The sequence below is a fragment of the Pleurodeles waltl genome, chromosome 1_1 (assembly GCF_031143425.1).
Source record: "Pleurodeles waltl isolate 20211129_DDA chromosome 1_1, aPleWal1.hap1.20221129, whole genome shotgun sequence".
Taxonomy (NCBI): Eukaryota; Metazoa; Chordata; class Amphibia; order Caudata; family Salamandridae; genus Pleurodeles; species Pleurodeles waltl.
Genome location: NC_090436.1, coordinates 826,356,247 through 826,374,562, shown reverse-complemented (window position 1 = coordinate 826,374,562; position 18,316 = coordinate 826,356,247). Strand labels below are relative to the sequence as shown.

At 45.0% G+C, this 18,316-nt stretch overlaps 1 protein-coding gene across 1 annotated transcript in view; it reads right to left on the bottom strand.

Annotated features, from left to right (window-relative positions):
- CFAP95 (cilia and flagella associated protein 95) overlaps positions 1-12,829 on the bottom strand; it is a 158,541-nt gene extending 145,712 nt beyond the window's left edge. Inside the window, exon 1 of the mRNA XM_069228818.1 lies at positions 12,472-12,829. Coding sequence (XP_069084919.1) covers positions 12,472-12,584 — 113 coding nt within the window. The 5' untranslated portion in view covers positions 12,585-12,829. The remainder of the gene's footprint in view (positions 1-12,471) is intronic.
- Between the last annotated feature and the right edge of the window lie 5,487 nt (positions 12,830-18,316).

Sequence of the window (18,316 nt, the reverse complement as noted above, 5' to 3'; positions counted from 1 at the left end):
CATCTGACAAGCACCTACAGCGTGCCCAACCATATCACAGCCTAGGCCAAGAGTGGGCCTATCTGCAGCCAGACGAGGTTGGCCTGAGCTTTCCCTAACTTTGGTTGCGTGCGGTAAGCTTAGAATCCTCTTTCACTCACTCTTTCTTTGTGGTTGTCCCTTGTGTTGCGGTTGCTTGCCCAAAGAGTGGAGGCTATCCTTTGGGTTACTGAGTAGGGCCTGGCAGCAGTACAGTTAGCTACCTCTGTTTTCAAGCCACAAACCTTTGTGCTTTGAAAAGATGTCTGAGCAGAAACACAAATCCAGAACGGGGACTCTCTGGCCAAAAGGAAGACCAGTACGCTTGATGGCTTTATTGAAAAGGTTGTAGGAAAAATTCACAAAGAAATATTTAGCGATGAAAGAAGGCTCTCTCTTGCTCCCATCTCTATCAGTGAGGATGAAGCCGTCTTGCATGACTTTCCTTCTGTTCCCACAACCCAGCCACAAGAAGCTAAATCAAACAATTCCCGATCTCATATGGCCCTCAGGGGTCGCAACTCTGTTAATAGTGGTAGTCTTTGCATGGACGGCATTGAGGGTATGCCGGACTGGCTAGGTAAAACAATGGAAACAATCTTAGAGGCCAAGCTGGAAGATCTGTGTGACCGCCTAGTATCTAGCAAGGCAAAACAATCTAAACTTATCGAAATGCAAGTTCCAGAGTGCCCTTCCTCGGCCTGTTTAAGTGCCAAAAATGCTCCATCAAAGGAACAGCAAGAGATTTGCCAAGCAAAGTTGGGGGACCCAAGTGAGGCCTTGAGCCCGGCCGAAGGTGTTGGCGCTTAAGTGCCTGCTACATCCCACGCTATTGCTCATGTTACCTCATTTTGCCTCTTATTTTGAGAGCTTGTCCCATAAAAAAAACCCACCACCACTCGCCCTTCAGGTCAGATTTTATGTTCTTCCTCTAGATGAGATCTTTCACCTGCCACTATGTCATTTGCTTGCTGATGTGCCAACCTTTCGACCCGGTGCTACAGAATCGACTGAGGACCTCATTTTAAAACCCATCGTTTGGATCTATGATAACTTGTGGTGTTGAGACCAGCTATTTAGGGAAGTAGTAATGGCCAGGAGGGTGGGATGGGTGGAGAAATCACATAGGGCACTGCCGGGAGACTGTGCCATCATTTCCTTCCGTAACCTTAGAATATTAGGAAACCTGGTTGGGGCTTTTTCATAAAAACCGCACAAGCCCAGTAAAATAGAAATTCTACCTCTGGACTACTTTTATAGACCCCTGACTGCCTGCCATACACTACAAGTCAATTTGGAACGTTTCTGGGGCTCTTAGCAAGCACTTCCCCAGCTCTATCACATCCGTGTGCTGAATCATTTTGGTCCTTTGGGGAGCCTAACATATGTGGATTGACTCAGGAACAACTCAAATAAACATATAAGAATATCGCCAGACCCTGACCTAGATCATGGCAGGCAGACCACAGGACATGGCTTGAGGGAAGTTTCCATCAACTTACCACCTACCTCCCTTCCTTCCATGGTTACTGGTGAACCACTTGGGGGAGATGGTCACATAAGCCCCACGTGTGCCACTGTCCCTGTGGTAGAAAATGTCCTTGGTGGCCTGATTTGTTCAGACGATACCACTCACAAGGTCAAAATACTTTTTGGGAATATTGCTGATCTACTCATCAAACAGGATGTTGATAACTGGGCTGCACATATAGCGAGCCATGAAAGGATATTTCTGCAGGAAACATGGCTTAAGGACCTTGTTAGTGTGGATGGGTTTGTTGTCTACATGGTCCTGGCTACCCCGTCAACTGCCAGGCGAGCCAAGAGGGGACTCAAGCTTACTTATGAGTCACACTGGGGTGTAAAATGTACCCGTTGCGCTGTAAGTGCCCTGCTATCCAAGCAATGTTGCTGTCCTGGACTAATGGCACTCACCTTGTCATCATTAATTTTTATAATGAGCATTTTGGTGAGGAGGCATGTTCCAATATTTTTTAATTGTCACACTTCATCCTTGGGCTTGATTCTGAAGTAGCCCCCTGTTGACCTCTGGGTTTCATCTCACGATTGTGGATGTCTTAACATCAAACTTAGCTCCCCTCTCCGCGCTCAACGAGCCAACCATGTTGAAGAAAGCCTACGTGAGGGTTGTTCCCCAGCAGGGGAAGTTGAAAACCACAGCTCTTTTGAATGGTGTCAACATGTTTGAGCTCAATAATGCCTGTGATGCTATTGACCCAGCCCACCAAATGAATGCTACTTATGTTAGGGGAAAATATGGGTCAATCGTTGATTACATTTTTGTACCTAAGACTTCTTATGAGACAGGTCATTGTTGGGGGTACCATTGTTGCAGCTATGAGCAACCACAACCCCCTTTGGCTGGGCTTTAGTATCCCTAAAGGGGCTTGCAGGGTGAGTGGTATTCCCTCCTCACCCATTAATGTTAAGTCCCAGGGGCTTCGCCTAGCATGGAGAAATGCTGAGCTTGGTTCCGTATTTAAAAAATTGTGTACTAACCATCTTGACTTGTTGCTTAACTGCCTAACATATCTGGTTGTCCCATGGTCCATTGCCAATAGCTTTGTCCAATTAGAGTCAGCCATTAGTACCCTTCTTACGAAACAAACTAGGGGCGCCACAGGGGCAAAATGGTTTGACTCCTCTTGCAGGAAGGCCTCTGCGAATCTGGAAAAGGCCTAAAAGGGTATCCCAGAGACAGCAAGAAGGTTAAATTGTATAGAGCTGCGTGGAGAATTGGAAGAGGCTGGTCCAGTCTCATAGGCAGAGGGACTCCACTACTTTTTGGAGGGTGGTTAAGGATATTGGTGCCCTGGAGTCCAGTGATATCGCAGTTATTACCAACATTTGAACAGAGGGTGAGCCATTTGAGTGCACTCTACTGCTCTGATAAGTCTCAGGAGCTCCCGGAGGCTGAGGTGGATTATCCAATTGCCATGAAATTTACCCTGGAAGAGGTTGGGGAAGCCATTATTAAGTCCCCCTTAAACATGTCTCCTGGACCAGGTATGGGGTCCGATTGACTTATGTAAATATGCCATGGATTTGTGGGCACCATGACTCTGTAATTGCTTTAATGCTTTTACCTGTTGTGGCCTCTCAGACTCAAGGGATACTGCCACCATCGTTGGACTCTGCAAAGAAAATCGGGGGGAGGATCATGCTGGAGCACTTGTTGTCCTGGGCCTCTGAGATGAATACACTGTTGGATGTGCAGTATGGTTTCTGGGAGGGGCTGGACATGGTGGAGCAATGTCTTAATTTAACCTGCTTTTTAGCAAGTACACCATCATGAAGCAGGGCTCCATCTGCCTGGCCTTCATGGACCTGTCCAGTGCCTTTGACAGGTCTAAGCTGTGGGCCATGTTGTGTGATCTGGGGGTGGATCCAGAGCTCGTCCAAATTTTGCGACCCACACACTTTGACTTATCAGCGTTGGTTAGGTATGGCCCTGCAGGCAAACACACCTCCAGCTTTCCACTGGGGAAAGGTGTTCACCAGGGGTGTCTGTTGGCCCCAATCCTCTTTGTATTTTATATCAACGCTCATGAGGAGACCTTGTCTGCCTGTGCTGTGGATGTCCTGGTGGTGGTCAGGAAAAAAGTTGCTGTGTTACTTTACGTGGATGATGCTGTCCTAGTAGGGAGAACACACAAGAGCCTAAACATCCTCTTTCAGAAATGTGTTAACTAACATGGGGTCTTTGGGCCTAGCTATCAACCGCTCAAACCATCAACCGCTATACACGCTACGAGAGCCTCAATCCATGAAACCAAGGAGCATATCTCTCCAAGGATACCAGGCTGCCTCCACCAAGGATTTTTCTTACTTGGGGGAGGTACTGGATGCCAAGTTTAACTGGGGCTCATGTAAATATAAAGCCACACAAAGGTTTGCCAGTGCTGCTGGCTATATTTACAGCCTAGCATCTCGCAATGGCAGAAAACTCATGGTCCCTTTGCTCTAGGTACTTAGGAGTAAATGCTTCCCATTCTTGCCTACGGAGCTGGTACCTCAGGCTGTTTTAGCATTTCTGCCCTCCCCAGACCGAAGAGAACAGGGTCTTATGCCGTCTCTTGGATGTACCTCCGGCCTGTGCCACTTACATTGTCCATCTAGAGTATGGAGTTGGGTTTGCAGAAGATGTCATCAAATTGGCCCCTTTGGTGCTTTGGTGTGCTACCTGGGCAAAACATCATGCGGGCTTAAACAGAAAGGGAATCTTGGATTGCCTTGCTTGTGACAAAGGTCTAGCTACCCTGTGGCTGCTACATATTAAGCAGGTATGTTCGGGTTTGGAAGACCTGAACTCTTTCCTTCCCCCTTCGGCACATCTAGGGCTGACTTCACTTGGGGCAAGAGAGCGTTTCTAACTAGGGATAGACAGCATAGGGAGGAAAGTGAATTACTCAAAATCTCTGTTAGGGAGTATGTCAATCTGCAAACCACCCCTAATATGGAACCGTGCTTACACTGGACAGATACAACCTGACATAGAGTCTTGTTAACTCGTTTCAGGTTTGGCATCGTGAGGAGGTATCTAAGCTTTCCGCTGGGTCAATTTGACCCTACTAATGTGTTAACCTGCCCCTTGATGTGTCCTCACCCCAGAGTCTGCTTCATTTTACGTTCTTCTATATGTATTATAGGGTCTATTCTTTAAGGGTTTAAGTCCCGTTAATCTGATCCTGTGGTATTAGAAGTATTGAGGCTCTGGTGTATCTGCAATCCCTGAACTCCCCTTCACTGAGCTACAACGTCTGCTCATTTCTAAAGTGTGCCCTGGTCAAGAGAAAGTCAATGGCTTTTTAACAGCCTGATGCTGCGTGTTGTTGGAATTTCCTGTACGATTTTATCTGAATAGTTTTATTTTGTACCTATTCCTTTGCTGATTGTTTTGTGACTTGGAATTTTTTTATCCGTGTTTCTTTATTTGAACATTTGTACTGCGCTTTTACCGCCGCAATAAAGTTTATTGATTGAGTGGCTAAAAGTTCATCATTTCAAGTGTGAAATGCCAGAGGTTCTGAAGAATAAGTGAGAAATCTGAAGTTTTAATGCCAACGCAATCTATGCATATGACAATTATTTGAAAGTCAAAGGCTGTTTGAGAAGTACTCACCTGTGCTGAAAGGTACCTTACACCTAAACCCCACCCTCTAACCCTGTGTTAACCCCATCACTTACCTCTACTGTTATGTGCCATAACCATAACTCACAACCCCTAGCGCTAACCCTAGTATAAAGACCATCATTCTGTCTACTGTGATATTCCTGTATCAGAACTGTCACAGACAGAATTACTGATAACACAAGGATTGGTAATTTTGAGGTACGAAATTACCATGATACTTCAATTTTTCTACTTATGCCTGCACAAATTTCTACTAAAAATTGCAAAACTTCAGTCTGTGGAAACCTGGGTGCTGCAATATTGCACGTGGAATTACAACATTAGCTATAATATTTACTTGGTTGAAAACTCCAGTTTCCACCAAAATTGGTGTTAAAAGTAAACTCCGAATGACTATCAACATATCTCTAATGGTAGCCAAAAGCCTAATCTGAAGCCTTATGTAGACCCAAACCCTTATGCTTACCTTATAGATAACTGTTGTAATATTGTTGTAATGATATACCTATGTAATACTCCATATTTACCTATTATATAAACACTGTTTCTCACTTAGTTAATTAACTTAAAATACCACATGACTAAATCTTTACAGTTATGTTTATATTCCACTTGTATTTGTGAAATGGTACGCTCCTATGCTCTCCTTTAGAATGTTAGCTAATGGTACAACCAGGAGTGCACCTTAGAATGTTGATGTGAAGAGTACAGTAGGAGAAAAGAAGCTGTGAGTTGAGGAGGTGTTTTGCAAGGAGTCTGTACAATAAACCACTCAACTACATCTACCGTTGTGAGTTATTACAGAAGAACTTTGGCGACGAGGATGGGATACTGCGCAGGGGCGGTGAAGACTCCTTGCCCCTGAAGTGTTACAGCACCTCAGCAGCTTGTTCCGTGCTCCTCTTATATAACCTGGAAGGTACAGTCGAAGTTACGCTCATGGTGACTGTTCATCATAGATTGATAGAGTGTCTGAGGAAATCAGAGTTTTGTGTGAGAATTTCCCTTTTTGATATGGGATTCTGAGCGGCGAAGTGGCAGGCACTACAAGGACTGTATCCTTGAGAGACAGACACGGTGACTCACACACTGAAATTTGGTGTGTTGTGGAGGTGAAGAAGGTGGCAATACAACCGGCACTTGTCTCAGGCAATACCGTATGTGAGAAGCAGTGTCAATTATCTTGTTTGCAAGCCTGGGGTGAACTGTATTGAAGGCGTATTGTTCGGAGCAGCGGCTGAACTGAACTAGTGTCTGTAAACTCTAGCGCAGGTAGCGCCGTGTTCAACTTCTCCTCAGAACGCGTTCGGTTTGCTTTCAGTACCGACCTCCGTGACGCGGGCACTACTATTAGGAAGAAGCCGGGCTGGGAACGGAGCTGTGTCAACGCCAGCCATACGGGGGAGAGTGCTGTAATTGTCAACGCGCGCAGTTTTCGAGCGCGTTTGACCAGGTGCGCATACGCTGTGGGAAAACCTCTCACACAGTGAAGCGTGTCGTCAATAAACTGCATTCAACGATGCGAGCGCGCTGTGTTCTATGTGTGTGCTGAAGGGCAAAGCGCCGTACTATTGAAGGTATAAACGTTTATGCGCAATAATCACCGACCTATTTGGGGATGATATGAGACATTATCTTCACTTTATTTAACTTACCTGGTGAGGAGTTCCTGATCGAGTGGATCACGGTGCAATCCGAGTGCACATCGACGACGGGATATTACGTGTTAAAGAGTGTCTGGGTCTTCCCCAGTTGAACAGTGTTCAAAATAAGAGTCCTGACTGTAGGCTTCCAGAATATTTTCAAAATAAGAGTTGAAAAAAAAAAAAAATCTTATTGTTTAGTTGTGTGGGGTTTTGAGTAGTAGTAAACGGAAGTTGTGTTTATGTAAGTAAGTATTGCATAATGCACAATAACCTAGATTGAAGAAGAGTTTATACATTACATATATATATAGTGAAACTATCTGCATAGAGAATGGCAGCAGCAGGAATGTCCCAACCGCCGTTCTTAAATGAAATAGGTGAACCGGTTTTACCCTGGAAAGAATGGTCTAAATTGTTTAAATCATACTTGATTGCTATTGGGGGAGAAAAGTTCACAGCGTTAAGGAAACAACACATACTGCTACATAATTTAGGAATACATGGAAGAAAGGTGTATGAAAGCTTGACCATTGCAGAGGATGATGGTGAAGGGGGAGAAAATGTAGATGTGTTCCAACAAACTCTTGTCAAATTGGAAAGTCACTTTGGTCACAAGGTCAATATTGTCCTGGAAAGGCATAGATTTTTTTGCAGAGTACAGGGCAAAGAGGAAAAGGTAGCCACCTATGTTGCCGCTTTGCGGGGTCTTGCACATACATGTGTTTTTGAGGATTTGGAGGATTCGTTGATACGTGACCAATTGGTGAGGTGTACAAACAGTTCAAGGGTACAGGAAAAACTCCTCACACATAACCCCTCTCTTAAAGAAGCTGTGGACATAGCTAAGAGTATTGAGCATACAATGGAATGTATGAAGGAAATCAAAAATTCACCAGAGGTAGACGAAGTGAAGGAGATCAAAAGTTGTAATAAACTAGATGAAAGTGTGATCAATAAAGTTGAGGATTCAATATTTTCAACTACAGCAATAAAAAAAAATCAGAGTGAAGAAATGTCAAAGGGAAGGTGTTTCAGATGTGGGAATCCCAATCACCTTGCTAACAGTCCCCTCTGTATGGCGCGTAACTGTTCGTGCAGGAAATGTGGAGCCAAAGGGCACTATGCACGTGTGTGTAGAAATGACAGAAACATGAAGAAAAGGGCTAATAAGGTGGATGAGGTTACCGATCTGGGCAGTAAGTTTATTCTGCAAGTCAAGGCAAGTCAAGGGAGGGAACCCCTTAGTAACATTTATCCATTGTGCAACATCAAACTTGATGGTATTGGTGTGGAAGCGTACGCCGATTCATGCTCACCATATACATTCATGAACTACCAAACCTATATTGATAAATTCCAAGCTCGGGGGCACAAATTGAACACGGCCAATTTAAAACCTGGAGGATACAACAATGATCCGATACCACTTAAAGGGATGTTAGATATGGGCATTATATTTAAGGATAGGCACACCAAAGGAACAGTATATGTCACAAAGAAAGGATCGAACTTATTAGGTTGGAAACACCAAAAGGACCTTGGAATCAAACTGGATCCTAATAGCAAGGAACAAGTGTTGTTAGTAGACTTGCAAGAAATTAGTGAAGGTATAAGTGAGGAATTTCCCAAGCTGTTTGAGGATAGACTAGGATTATTGAAAAATTTCCAACATAAAATTAAACTCAAGGAGGGTGCTACACCGGTAGTACACAAGTGCAGATCTGTACCGTACTTGATGAGGGAACCCCTGAAAGAAGAATCTGGAGAAACTAGCTAAATCTGGAGTTATTGAACCAATTGAGAGCTCCTTGTGGCTAGCACCCATAGTGGTCACTAGGAAACCCAACGGCAGAGGCATTCGTCTATGTGTAGATTTGAGGGATTTGAATGCTAATATATGGGTGGACAGGTTTCCCTTACCCAAGATAGATGAAATGGTGAGTATGTTAAGGGCAGCCAAATGCTTTAGTGTAATTGATCTGTCGTCCGCTTACCACCAAGTGGAATTGCATCCAACATCACGCTCACTTACATCCTTTATCACTCCCTTCGGGGCATTTAGATATCGCCGGATGCCCTTTGGTCTCGCGTCGGCAGCTGCGGTGTTTCAAAGAATTATGCAAACCATTTTGCAAGGAATTAGGCAAATTATGTGCTTCCAGGATGATATATTGGTGTATGGAAGTACAGAGAGTGAACACAATTCCATTTTAAGAGAGGTATTCAAAGCCCTGGATGAGGCTGGCATGACAATTAGAAAGGAAAAGTGCCAACTAGGAGTGGAGTCTGTGGAATACCTAGGGCATAAGATAAATAAAGATGGGGTAGAACCTAAATGCGATCTTGTTGTGGCAGTGAAGGAAGCCCCAGCCCCAACTAGTAAAGAGGAACTGAGATCGTTTTTAGGATTAGCTGAGTTTATGTCTAAATTTGTTCACAATTTTGCGGTGGTCACTGCCCCTTTGAGAGCATTATTAAAGAAGAATGTACCTTTTGAGTGGAGTGATGAGTGTCAGGCAGCATTCATACAAGTCAAGGATGCCATAGTTCATTGTCCCACTTTAGGAAATTTTGATCCCTCTAGAAAAACATGGCTTACCACGGATGCTAGTGGGAAAGGTCTTGGTGCCACCTTATCTCAGTGTGTTGACGGGCAGGAAAGGATCGTGGCGTTTGCATCCAAGTCATTGAGAGAGGCAGAACTCAACTACTCTACAATCGAGAGAGAAGCACTTGCATGCTTTTGGGCCATTAATCACTTCAAGTTTTTTCTGTGGGGTTTGCCTTTCTTGGTTAGAACAGACCACAAACCCCTCATTTCCTTGTTCACCATTAAAGGTAAAGACCATGCCACACCACGTATTGCAAAATGGATCATGGGGCTGGAAGCATTCAATTTTGATATGCAATATGTTCCAGGAAAGAAAAACATAATAGCAGATTGTCTGTCTAGGCTACCCAGAGAGGAGAGGCAAGACGAAACGGAGGAGACCCTTGAACCAGTGCTCTATGTGGAGTTATCAGGCATTACTAAGGAAGAATGGGTTGCAGCCACTAATAAGGATCAGGTTATACAAACCCTGAAAAGTAAGATAAGGAGTGGGTGGCCTGAGAGATTACAACCGGTCGAAGAAGAACTCAAGGGGTATTGGGAGGTGCGTGACGAGTTACATATAGCCAATGACTTTGTCATGAGAGGTGAACGAGTTGTTCCTCCCAAAGTGTTGTGGGAGAAACTTATAGCTCTGGCACACGAGGGACACCTAGGTAGGACTTTAACCAAAAATAAACTTCGAGCTTCGTACTGGTTTCCCACCATGGACAGGTTGGTGGAAAGTGCTGTCCGTGAATGTGTCCTTTGCGCAATGAGTGATAAAACCAAGGTTACGCACAAGTCCCCTTTGTCTCCCGTCAAAGTTCCCACCAAACCTTGGGACAAGCTGGGGTTGGACATCCTGGGACCCCTCACATGTTTAGGATCGAGAGCAAGGTTCATGTTTGTTTTAGTTGATTACCACACACACTGGGTAATGACAAAAGCTGTGCATAGTATAACAACCCAAGAAGCAATAGCATTTTTGAAAGAAGCCTTTACCAGAGAAGGTATTCCTAGCACTATTGTGACAGACAACGGGGTGCAGTTCACTTCAGGAGCCATGGTGGAGTTCTTAAGAAACAGTGGGATCCAACATTTCAGGTCAGCACTGTACCACCCTAGGGCTAACGGTCTTGTGGAGAGGGTTAACAGGATGGTCAAGGAGTGCTTGCAGTTAGCTAGCATATCACGAGATCCAGGAGAGAGTGCGATTGAGCGAATGTTGTGGTCATACCACACCACGCCTAACTTGGTCACAGGAGTATCTCCCTTTGTGTCTCTTAAGGGTAGGCAACCGGGAACCAAATTAAACCCCAATTGGCTAAAGGGGGGGGAGCCCGTTTTGGTTCAGCGTGAAGAAGTGCTGGCAAAAGTAGAGAAGAGTCAGAGAAAGTATCAGGAGTGGTATAACAACAAATATGGTACTAGGAGTAAACAATGGAAGGTGGGTCAATGGGTCAGAGTGAAACTTCCAGAATCTACTCTGAAGGGAACGAGCAAGTTCTCGGAACCGTTACGAATTGCGAGAATACATAAAAATGTGGTAACTTTGGAGGATGGTTGGGTATGGAGCATGGATCGCATATCTGCCATCCAGGACAGCCAACCGGATAAGGAACAGGAGAGCATTGGGGAAGGAAGCCATACCATTCCCTGGAGAACCCAGACTGATTTGCCCAGGAGAAAGACTCCTCCAACATGGCACAAAGACTATGTCCTACGGCAATGAACAATATGATGAACCGCTCTCCCTTGTGTATTGGAGGGAAAGGGGAAGTGTTGTAATATTGTTGTAATGATATACCTATGCCATATTTACCTATTATATAAACACTGTTTCTTACTTAGTTAATTAACTTAAAATACCACATGACTAAATCTTTACAGTTATGTTTATATTCCACTTGTATTTGTGAAATGGTACGCTCCTATGCTCTCCTTTAGAATGTTAGCTAATGGTACAACCAGGAGTGCACCTTAGAATGTTGATGTGAAGAGTACAGTAGGAGAAAAGAAGCTGTGAGTTGAGGAGGTGTTTTGCAAGGAGTCTGTACAATAAACCAGTCAACTACATCTACCGTTGTGAGTTATTACAGAAGAACCATATTTCTTTCTAACGCTAATGTAAATTAAATGTCTTTTTTTCTTTTTCACGCTCTTTCTGACATCTTGCTTTTTTGGAAACTCCTGATTTATTTTACTTTATGATGTCAACGTAGGGTAATTTTGACTATTCAATAAAATCTTTAGTCCTTACCACCATTAGCTATTGAATCGCCCCAATCAAATGCAAACATGGCTGACACATCCACGTTTGCTATTTAAGCAAAGACATACCTTGGAAGAGCAGCGTGTTCGAGTTGGATACTGAAAAAAAATTAAATTGATATTTGAGCTGCAGAAAGGTATTGTAACCAATGCAGTTGGTACCAATACTCTTTTTTTGCTTTAATTTCGGTCTGATCACATCGAAAAACGTGTCCCCTCAGAACTATTCTAGAACGGGTTACGTTAGCTTCTATCCTGCATCAAGGGCCTATTCATGAGTCAGGTGGAGCGAAATAAAATCATGGAATTCTGCTTCTTCTGATTCAGATTATTTACGGTTTTCCACACCCAGTTTTTCCGGGTGGGGGAGAATCTGGCTCGATTTCTCCAACAGGTAAAAGCATCTGGAAAATCGTGTGAGACTTTTGGTGCAGTAGCAGCACAGTTTCATTCCTATTTGTTGTTTCTGAAGAGGGCATCCAAAATAATTTACTCATAATTGCAGCGTACTGGTGCAACATTACTGCACAGTAATGGTAAAATTACATGTAAAATAGCCCTGTGGTGTGTAAATCACATAATCGGGAACGAATAAGTTATTCTTTCGTAAAAAGGACCACTGGCCACTCTCAAATATATTAAATGCCGGAAGATCTGTATCATGAATAATCATTAAAAGAACACAAGTATAAAGAGAAAAAAAGAATAATGTAAACCAAACAAATTGCTCGTTCTTATAAAAAAACATTGGGAAGATGTAAATACCTCGAAATATAGGTTACCCTTACCAGTTGTAGACCAGGGTAGCCTTCCCATAATCCAAATGGTTTGATCGCAGGGTCAGGGATCCCTTGACCTCTTGGAGGTAAGCCCTGGGAAAGTACTCTAGCTCATCTTCCATCTTGTCTACCTCAGCCACTAGTTCTCAGAGTTCTTTCTATTGGGGAAACTACTTTGTGCTCCTCCGCGCTCGCCAAATAGTGCCAACTCGTTCCTAGCCCGGTTGTAGTTGCGAAACAAGAGACTGCATCGCTGTTATTGGGCTGCTGGACGGACAAGCTTCTCGGAAATTTACAATGAATATTGTGGTCTTTTTGAGCGACTTCCTGACTTGACGAAAGCAGCCTGTAGCAGAAAAGCGTTGCTGTCAAGGTGTCCGTTGCCCTTGGCAACCAGGACGCTGAACCCTTTGTAGCTCGACACCAGCTGACAGGGAGGAGGCTGACGGGAGAGGCCAGGGCACAGAATTCCCAGGCTGGAGGAGGAAGGCTATACGGTGGGCCGCAGACACGGGTAGTCGAGGGCTGGGCTGGTGATGCTGCCATCAATGTGCCAATAGCGTGAGGGGAAGCCATGGTAACATTAGTCTTCTAACTGGGCACTGTGCGTTGAAATGGAAGCACTATAAAAACAATTTTCTAGCCACAGGTAAACTGGTACCACAAGATTATGTCGCAGGTAACTAGAGAGTGGTGCCGACTCAGCAGTGAACAGGAAAGTGTGAGCAGTGAACGGGCAAACTCGCGTGTTAATGGAGCAGGACCACCCGGCTGTGTGCCAGCGCGAAATATAAATGGGGCAACGCAAACTGTGATTGGGACCGTGAGAGACTAGTGAAAAGGGCAGAGAGAGCTGTGCATATGTGCAGAGTGATCATTGAAAACAAGGCCGATTAATCAGCAATGATTAGTACAATATAAGGTACGACCATGTTATTGTGGCCTGTTGACCAGCAACTGAGGCAATGACTACTGAGTATGAAATTGAATGTTATGTTATGAGGATTTATAGAGCGCATGGCTACCCATTGGCCTCCCAGCGTATGACATTTATGTTGGAATAAGATGCTGACTATGATCCTGGGTAACTAATGAATGACACATTATGATCAGGGAATTTAGGCTTATTTGGAATGAATGGATGAATTGGCCAGAGTGACAGGAAGATTAAGAAGACATAGGCCTACTAAGGAAACAACCAACATGTATTCAGACATACACCCACATAAATATTAAAACTGTACACATTAGAAATATATACACAATCTTATATTTTTCATTAATAAAATACAAGTACTTAAACATTTTTACAAAAGCATTTCTCCAGCTTGTAAAAAATTCAAAAGCAATCTGACTCGTTCATGTACCAGGAAGTCTGAGGACTGTTAGTGAAAAGGTTCTTCATACGGAAAAATGAATATCAAGCAGTAGGGAATCCTTGAGGTTCAAATTACTACTAGTACACAGACTATTAATAACATTAGAGTCAACACATCTTTTTTGATTTTTACTTAAATGTGTCCCTATTGAATCTGAAATAATAAACATTGGCCCTGATTTATACTTTTTGATGCACAAACTGCTTAAATGCAGTTTTGCGTCAAAAAGTTTAGCGCCATTATTTAACGCCACCCAGGCCTCATATTTATACTATGATGCTGGGTAGCCCTATACATAGTTTAGAGTCATTTTTCTCGACGTAAACAATTGTGCCTTGTAAGGCAAAATGACGTTAACGCTGGAAAAATGACTCTAATCCGCTTTACAACATGTAAATATGTTACAAAACAGAAATGCACCAGTTTTGCCCGCAATAGCATCAAATACAGATGCTAACAGAGAAAACAGTGCAAAGGAGAGGCAAAATGGACCCAGGAAGCCAGGAGAGACCCCAGGGAGAACCCAGTTAACCAGGAACAAGCCAGGAGGACACAGACAAGACCCAGGGGAGGTAGAAGAAAAAGAGAAAGTGTTGTTTCAGTGCAGAGGAGCATGAAATACTGGTGAGAGAGGTGACGGAGCATCAAAATCAACTCTTCGTCACCTCAAAATTTCCAAGAGAGAGACAATTTGGCAGCAGATAGTAGACAAGATTAACACTATGGCAGAAGTCAGGAGAACCGTAACAGAGTGCAAGAAATGCTGGCTTGACTGCAAGCGAAGGACAAAGGAAAAATTGGCAAGGAACATGAAGGCTGCACTGCAAACTGGAGGTGGGAGTCCAGCGCCACATGAGGACTTGGACGAGATGGAGGAGATGGTTGCAGCAGTCATCCCGGGGAAAATCATCACAGGAATCGCAGGACAGGACAGAGCAGACCACCAGGAAACACCACAAATGCAAGGTAAGTTGCATAGGAGAAATTTATGTTAAATGTCAAGTGCAAGAAGGGGGAGGCACATAGGACTCACACAATGCATGTCAAAGGAGCGCAGAGGGGCACATTGCACATGAAGTAAGTTGCTCCATGCTGACGTAAGCTACACATGTACCTACGCCTTGCTAGTGCCATGCGCCATAACACATACACAACCTGGACATATGTTGATCACCAGGCCTAAATACCTACATGTACATATGCAGCACATGGGATGGATGGCATGTATAATCACTGTGCCTCTGGTTGTATCATCCCAACACCCCTTGCATATAGTCATATCAACCCTACCAATACGACCAAGACTTCAGAGACTAGGTAGTCAGTCAATACCATTCCTGGGGTAACGTCATGGTAGTGTCCCTTGCAGTAACACCTTGGAGCTGCCTTGCCTCATTGCCCAAACACGTGTGCTGCATCTCACAGCACACAAGTCATTGCAGCGGTCCCAACAGTACACAGACATGTGCCGGTAGCACCACCAACCCACACATTGACAGCACATCCATATAAGGCAGCCACCACTCCATCATCTAGTCAGGATGCCTCCTGGGTGCAGGGAACAATGAATTGAACAAGTGCTGGGGGAATAACAGGCTAGTCCTGTATCGTTGGTAACAACCCACTACCCAGACCAACTAAACTGGTGTCGTGTTGAACCACACATCTTGATGCTGAACAGAAATGTGCCACTACAGAAAATATGTACCACAGATAGCAAACAGTAGGTCACAACAGTCACAGGCTGAGCCCACAACTACTCTGACACAACCATGTTGAACACAAATGAATGGGGAAATAAACACACACATACAACACATGGGGTATGACTGTGAACATACTGGCGTATAATTCCACAATGACGGGTGGGGGATGGTGCCGGGGCAAGTCCGGTGTTGGTAAGACTGCCAGTGCAGTGTACCATTTGCGGATGGCAGTATGAGTCACATGTTGGGATAGCGGTAGAAATCTGTCTGCTCATGGTAGCTCTGTGGGGCACTCAGTACAACATTGTTGATGGATCAAAGGCAGTCAGTGCCAGTTTTGGGGTGCATTGGGTGTGATAAAACACGCTGCACTCAGCCATACAAATCAGGCAGTGGAAAGGGCAAAGGGCCAGGTCATGGGAACCCCTGCACTGCCCATGCCAGGTGCATGGGCTCTGCAGGGGCACACCACACCACATCAACACAAACCTTTGCATGGGGGTTTCACTGCCATGCAAAGGCTGGTGGAAATGCGGAAACAGACCTGGAGGTTTGCGTTGAACGTAATACTGGTCTGGTGTCACAGGACAGCTGGCATTGCCAGTCTGTAAGCTGCTGGAAACCTGCCAGTACCAGGCCATTGGCCCGTAGGTCATTCCCCATTGACAACAGTTGCATTACCACCTGTGTTGCTGGGGCTGATCAAATAGACAATGGCAGTTAGGTGTCCATAGGACTGACACACTTGAAATGAGGGGCCAGTATGACTACCTGCACAATCACCATCAAACTAGCTTCAGGCCCTGACCTCAGTTCAACTCCTGTTAACTGGCTATGTCATATATAATGATGTACACAGCAGAAATCTTATATCCATGATGGCCATCCCTGGGTCAACCCCTGTGCCTGTGTCAAATTAGCTGCACTGCCACCATGCTGCATCTCATGTATCATAGTCCATGAGTGCTGTGCAATGTAGCACACATACACAAACATCAACATGAGGAGCTATCAATGGTAACAAGAGCATAGTGTCCTGGCAATGCCATCCCTGGGGTGGTGCAAGGTCTCAGCACCACATGGGTGTCTGTGAAACATGTAAGACTTGGCATGTGTGGTGCTGTGGCATGAGCACAGCAACACACATTGCAAGGCCTCATCATGCAAATGGATGCATAGGGAGGGTTGACAATGAAAAGATGGAGTCAAGCCACTAAAAGGATATACATCACACCTAGAAGATATGACGTAGCCAATTGCTGAAACTGGGCTTCCCTTCATGTGAAACGCGGGTGGGGCATAGGGCTGATAGACTGCATCTATTATGTACAGGAACAATGTTTGGGTATTAAGATGACAACGAGCCTCCAAAAGCAAGTCGGTGGCGTGACATATCAACGGCCACAACACAGATAGACTGATTTTACACCATCTCATTGCAGAGGATAATGGCTCTCCTGAAGATCTGCCTGTCCTGCAGTACCCTGATGACCTGGATGACCAGCTGACAACCATCAGCCAAGAGACCCTCCAAAAAGTCCTCGTATTCCTCCAGACACCACCTCCAGTCGCAAGGAGGAGTATTAAGGTAGCAGCCATCCCAGAGGCCCCACCCAACACCCCAATACTACAACCTGCCAGCACCAACACAGCTGAGGACTCCGAGGACCCAGGGACCAGCTTTGAGAGGACAGTGGTAGGAGTCCAGCGGGAGCTGGCCAAGGAGGTGCAGGTGGGGATGCAAACTATGGCAGTCAGCTATGCGCACGTGCATCGTTACGGCCACTGAACAGACAGCAGCCAAACAAAGCACACACTCCCCAATGCATGGAGTCCAGCAGTGTCTGAGGACCATAGCTGCTGCCATGAGGGAGAGGCCACAACAACTACCCTCCCAAACTGGCAGCAGTGGGTTTGAGGACAAGCTGGACTCGGTGCACCAGGAAGTGGCCTCCCTCAGGCCAGACATGGCTGCCTACCACAGGGATGTTGCTGCTATCCTCAGAAATCAGCAGCTCCTCCTTTCTGCAGTGAAGCCATATGTAGTTCCACAGATGGCAGCTGCCGGGAATTGGGAGTCCACATCTCCAACCACTGAAGTGTGTGTGGCCCCCTCTACCTCCGCACCACCACCATCAAGGGCAGAGGAGACACTACACACTTTGGAGGATGAAGATGTGGAACAGATCATCTTCACCTGTAGGAGTTCCCGGTAGCACCAGCCCATGCCACATGGGCGGTGATTTTCATTTGTCATGTGCTTGACATCGTGCCAGTGTTAGCACATTTGGAGATATGCACTCTTCTGTGACACACTGTTGACCTTTCTGCTATAGACTGCAATTGTCTCTCACTTCTCAATTGGCAATTCATGTTCCCCTGCACTGAGCAGCACTTTACCCAAGCATGTACCATGACGTCCCCAACCCTGGACTTGTGTTGTGTCACAATTTTATGGATTTCACTAATGTGTTACAGACCTGGACATTGTAAAAATTGCACTACGACACTTGTAAATAAACACCACCTACACAACCAGCATGTCTTTGTGTATTGTGACACATCTACTACGCTTAGGAATTGTGATGTGTGTAACATGTCTTTAGTCACATAGTGTCAGTAGAAGAGTTCATGAATATGGGGGCACATATCTACGCACAAGGTACCTACATGATGAACGTGAATTCTGGTATCATCCCCTAGAAGCAATTCACTGAGCATGTAAAAAATTTTGAACACATGCATGCTTCACCCACTACATATGGCAGG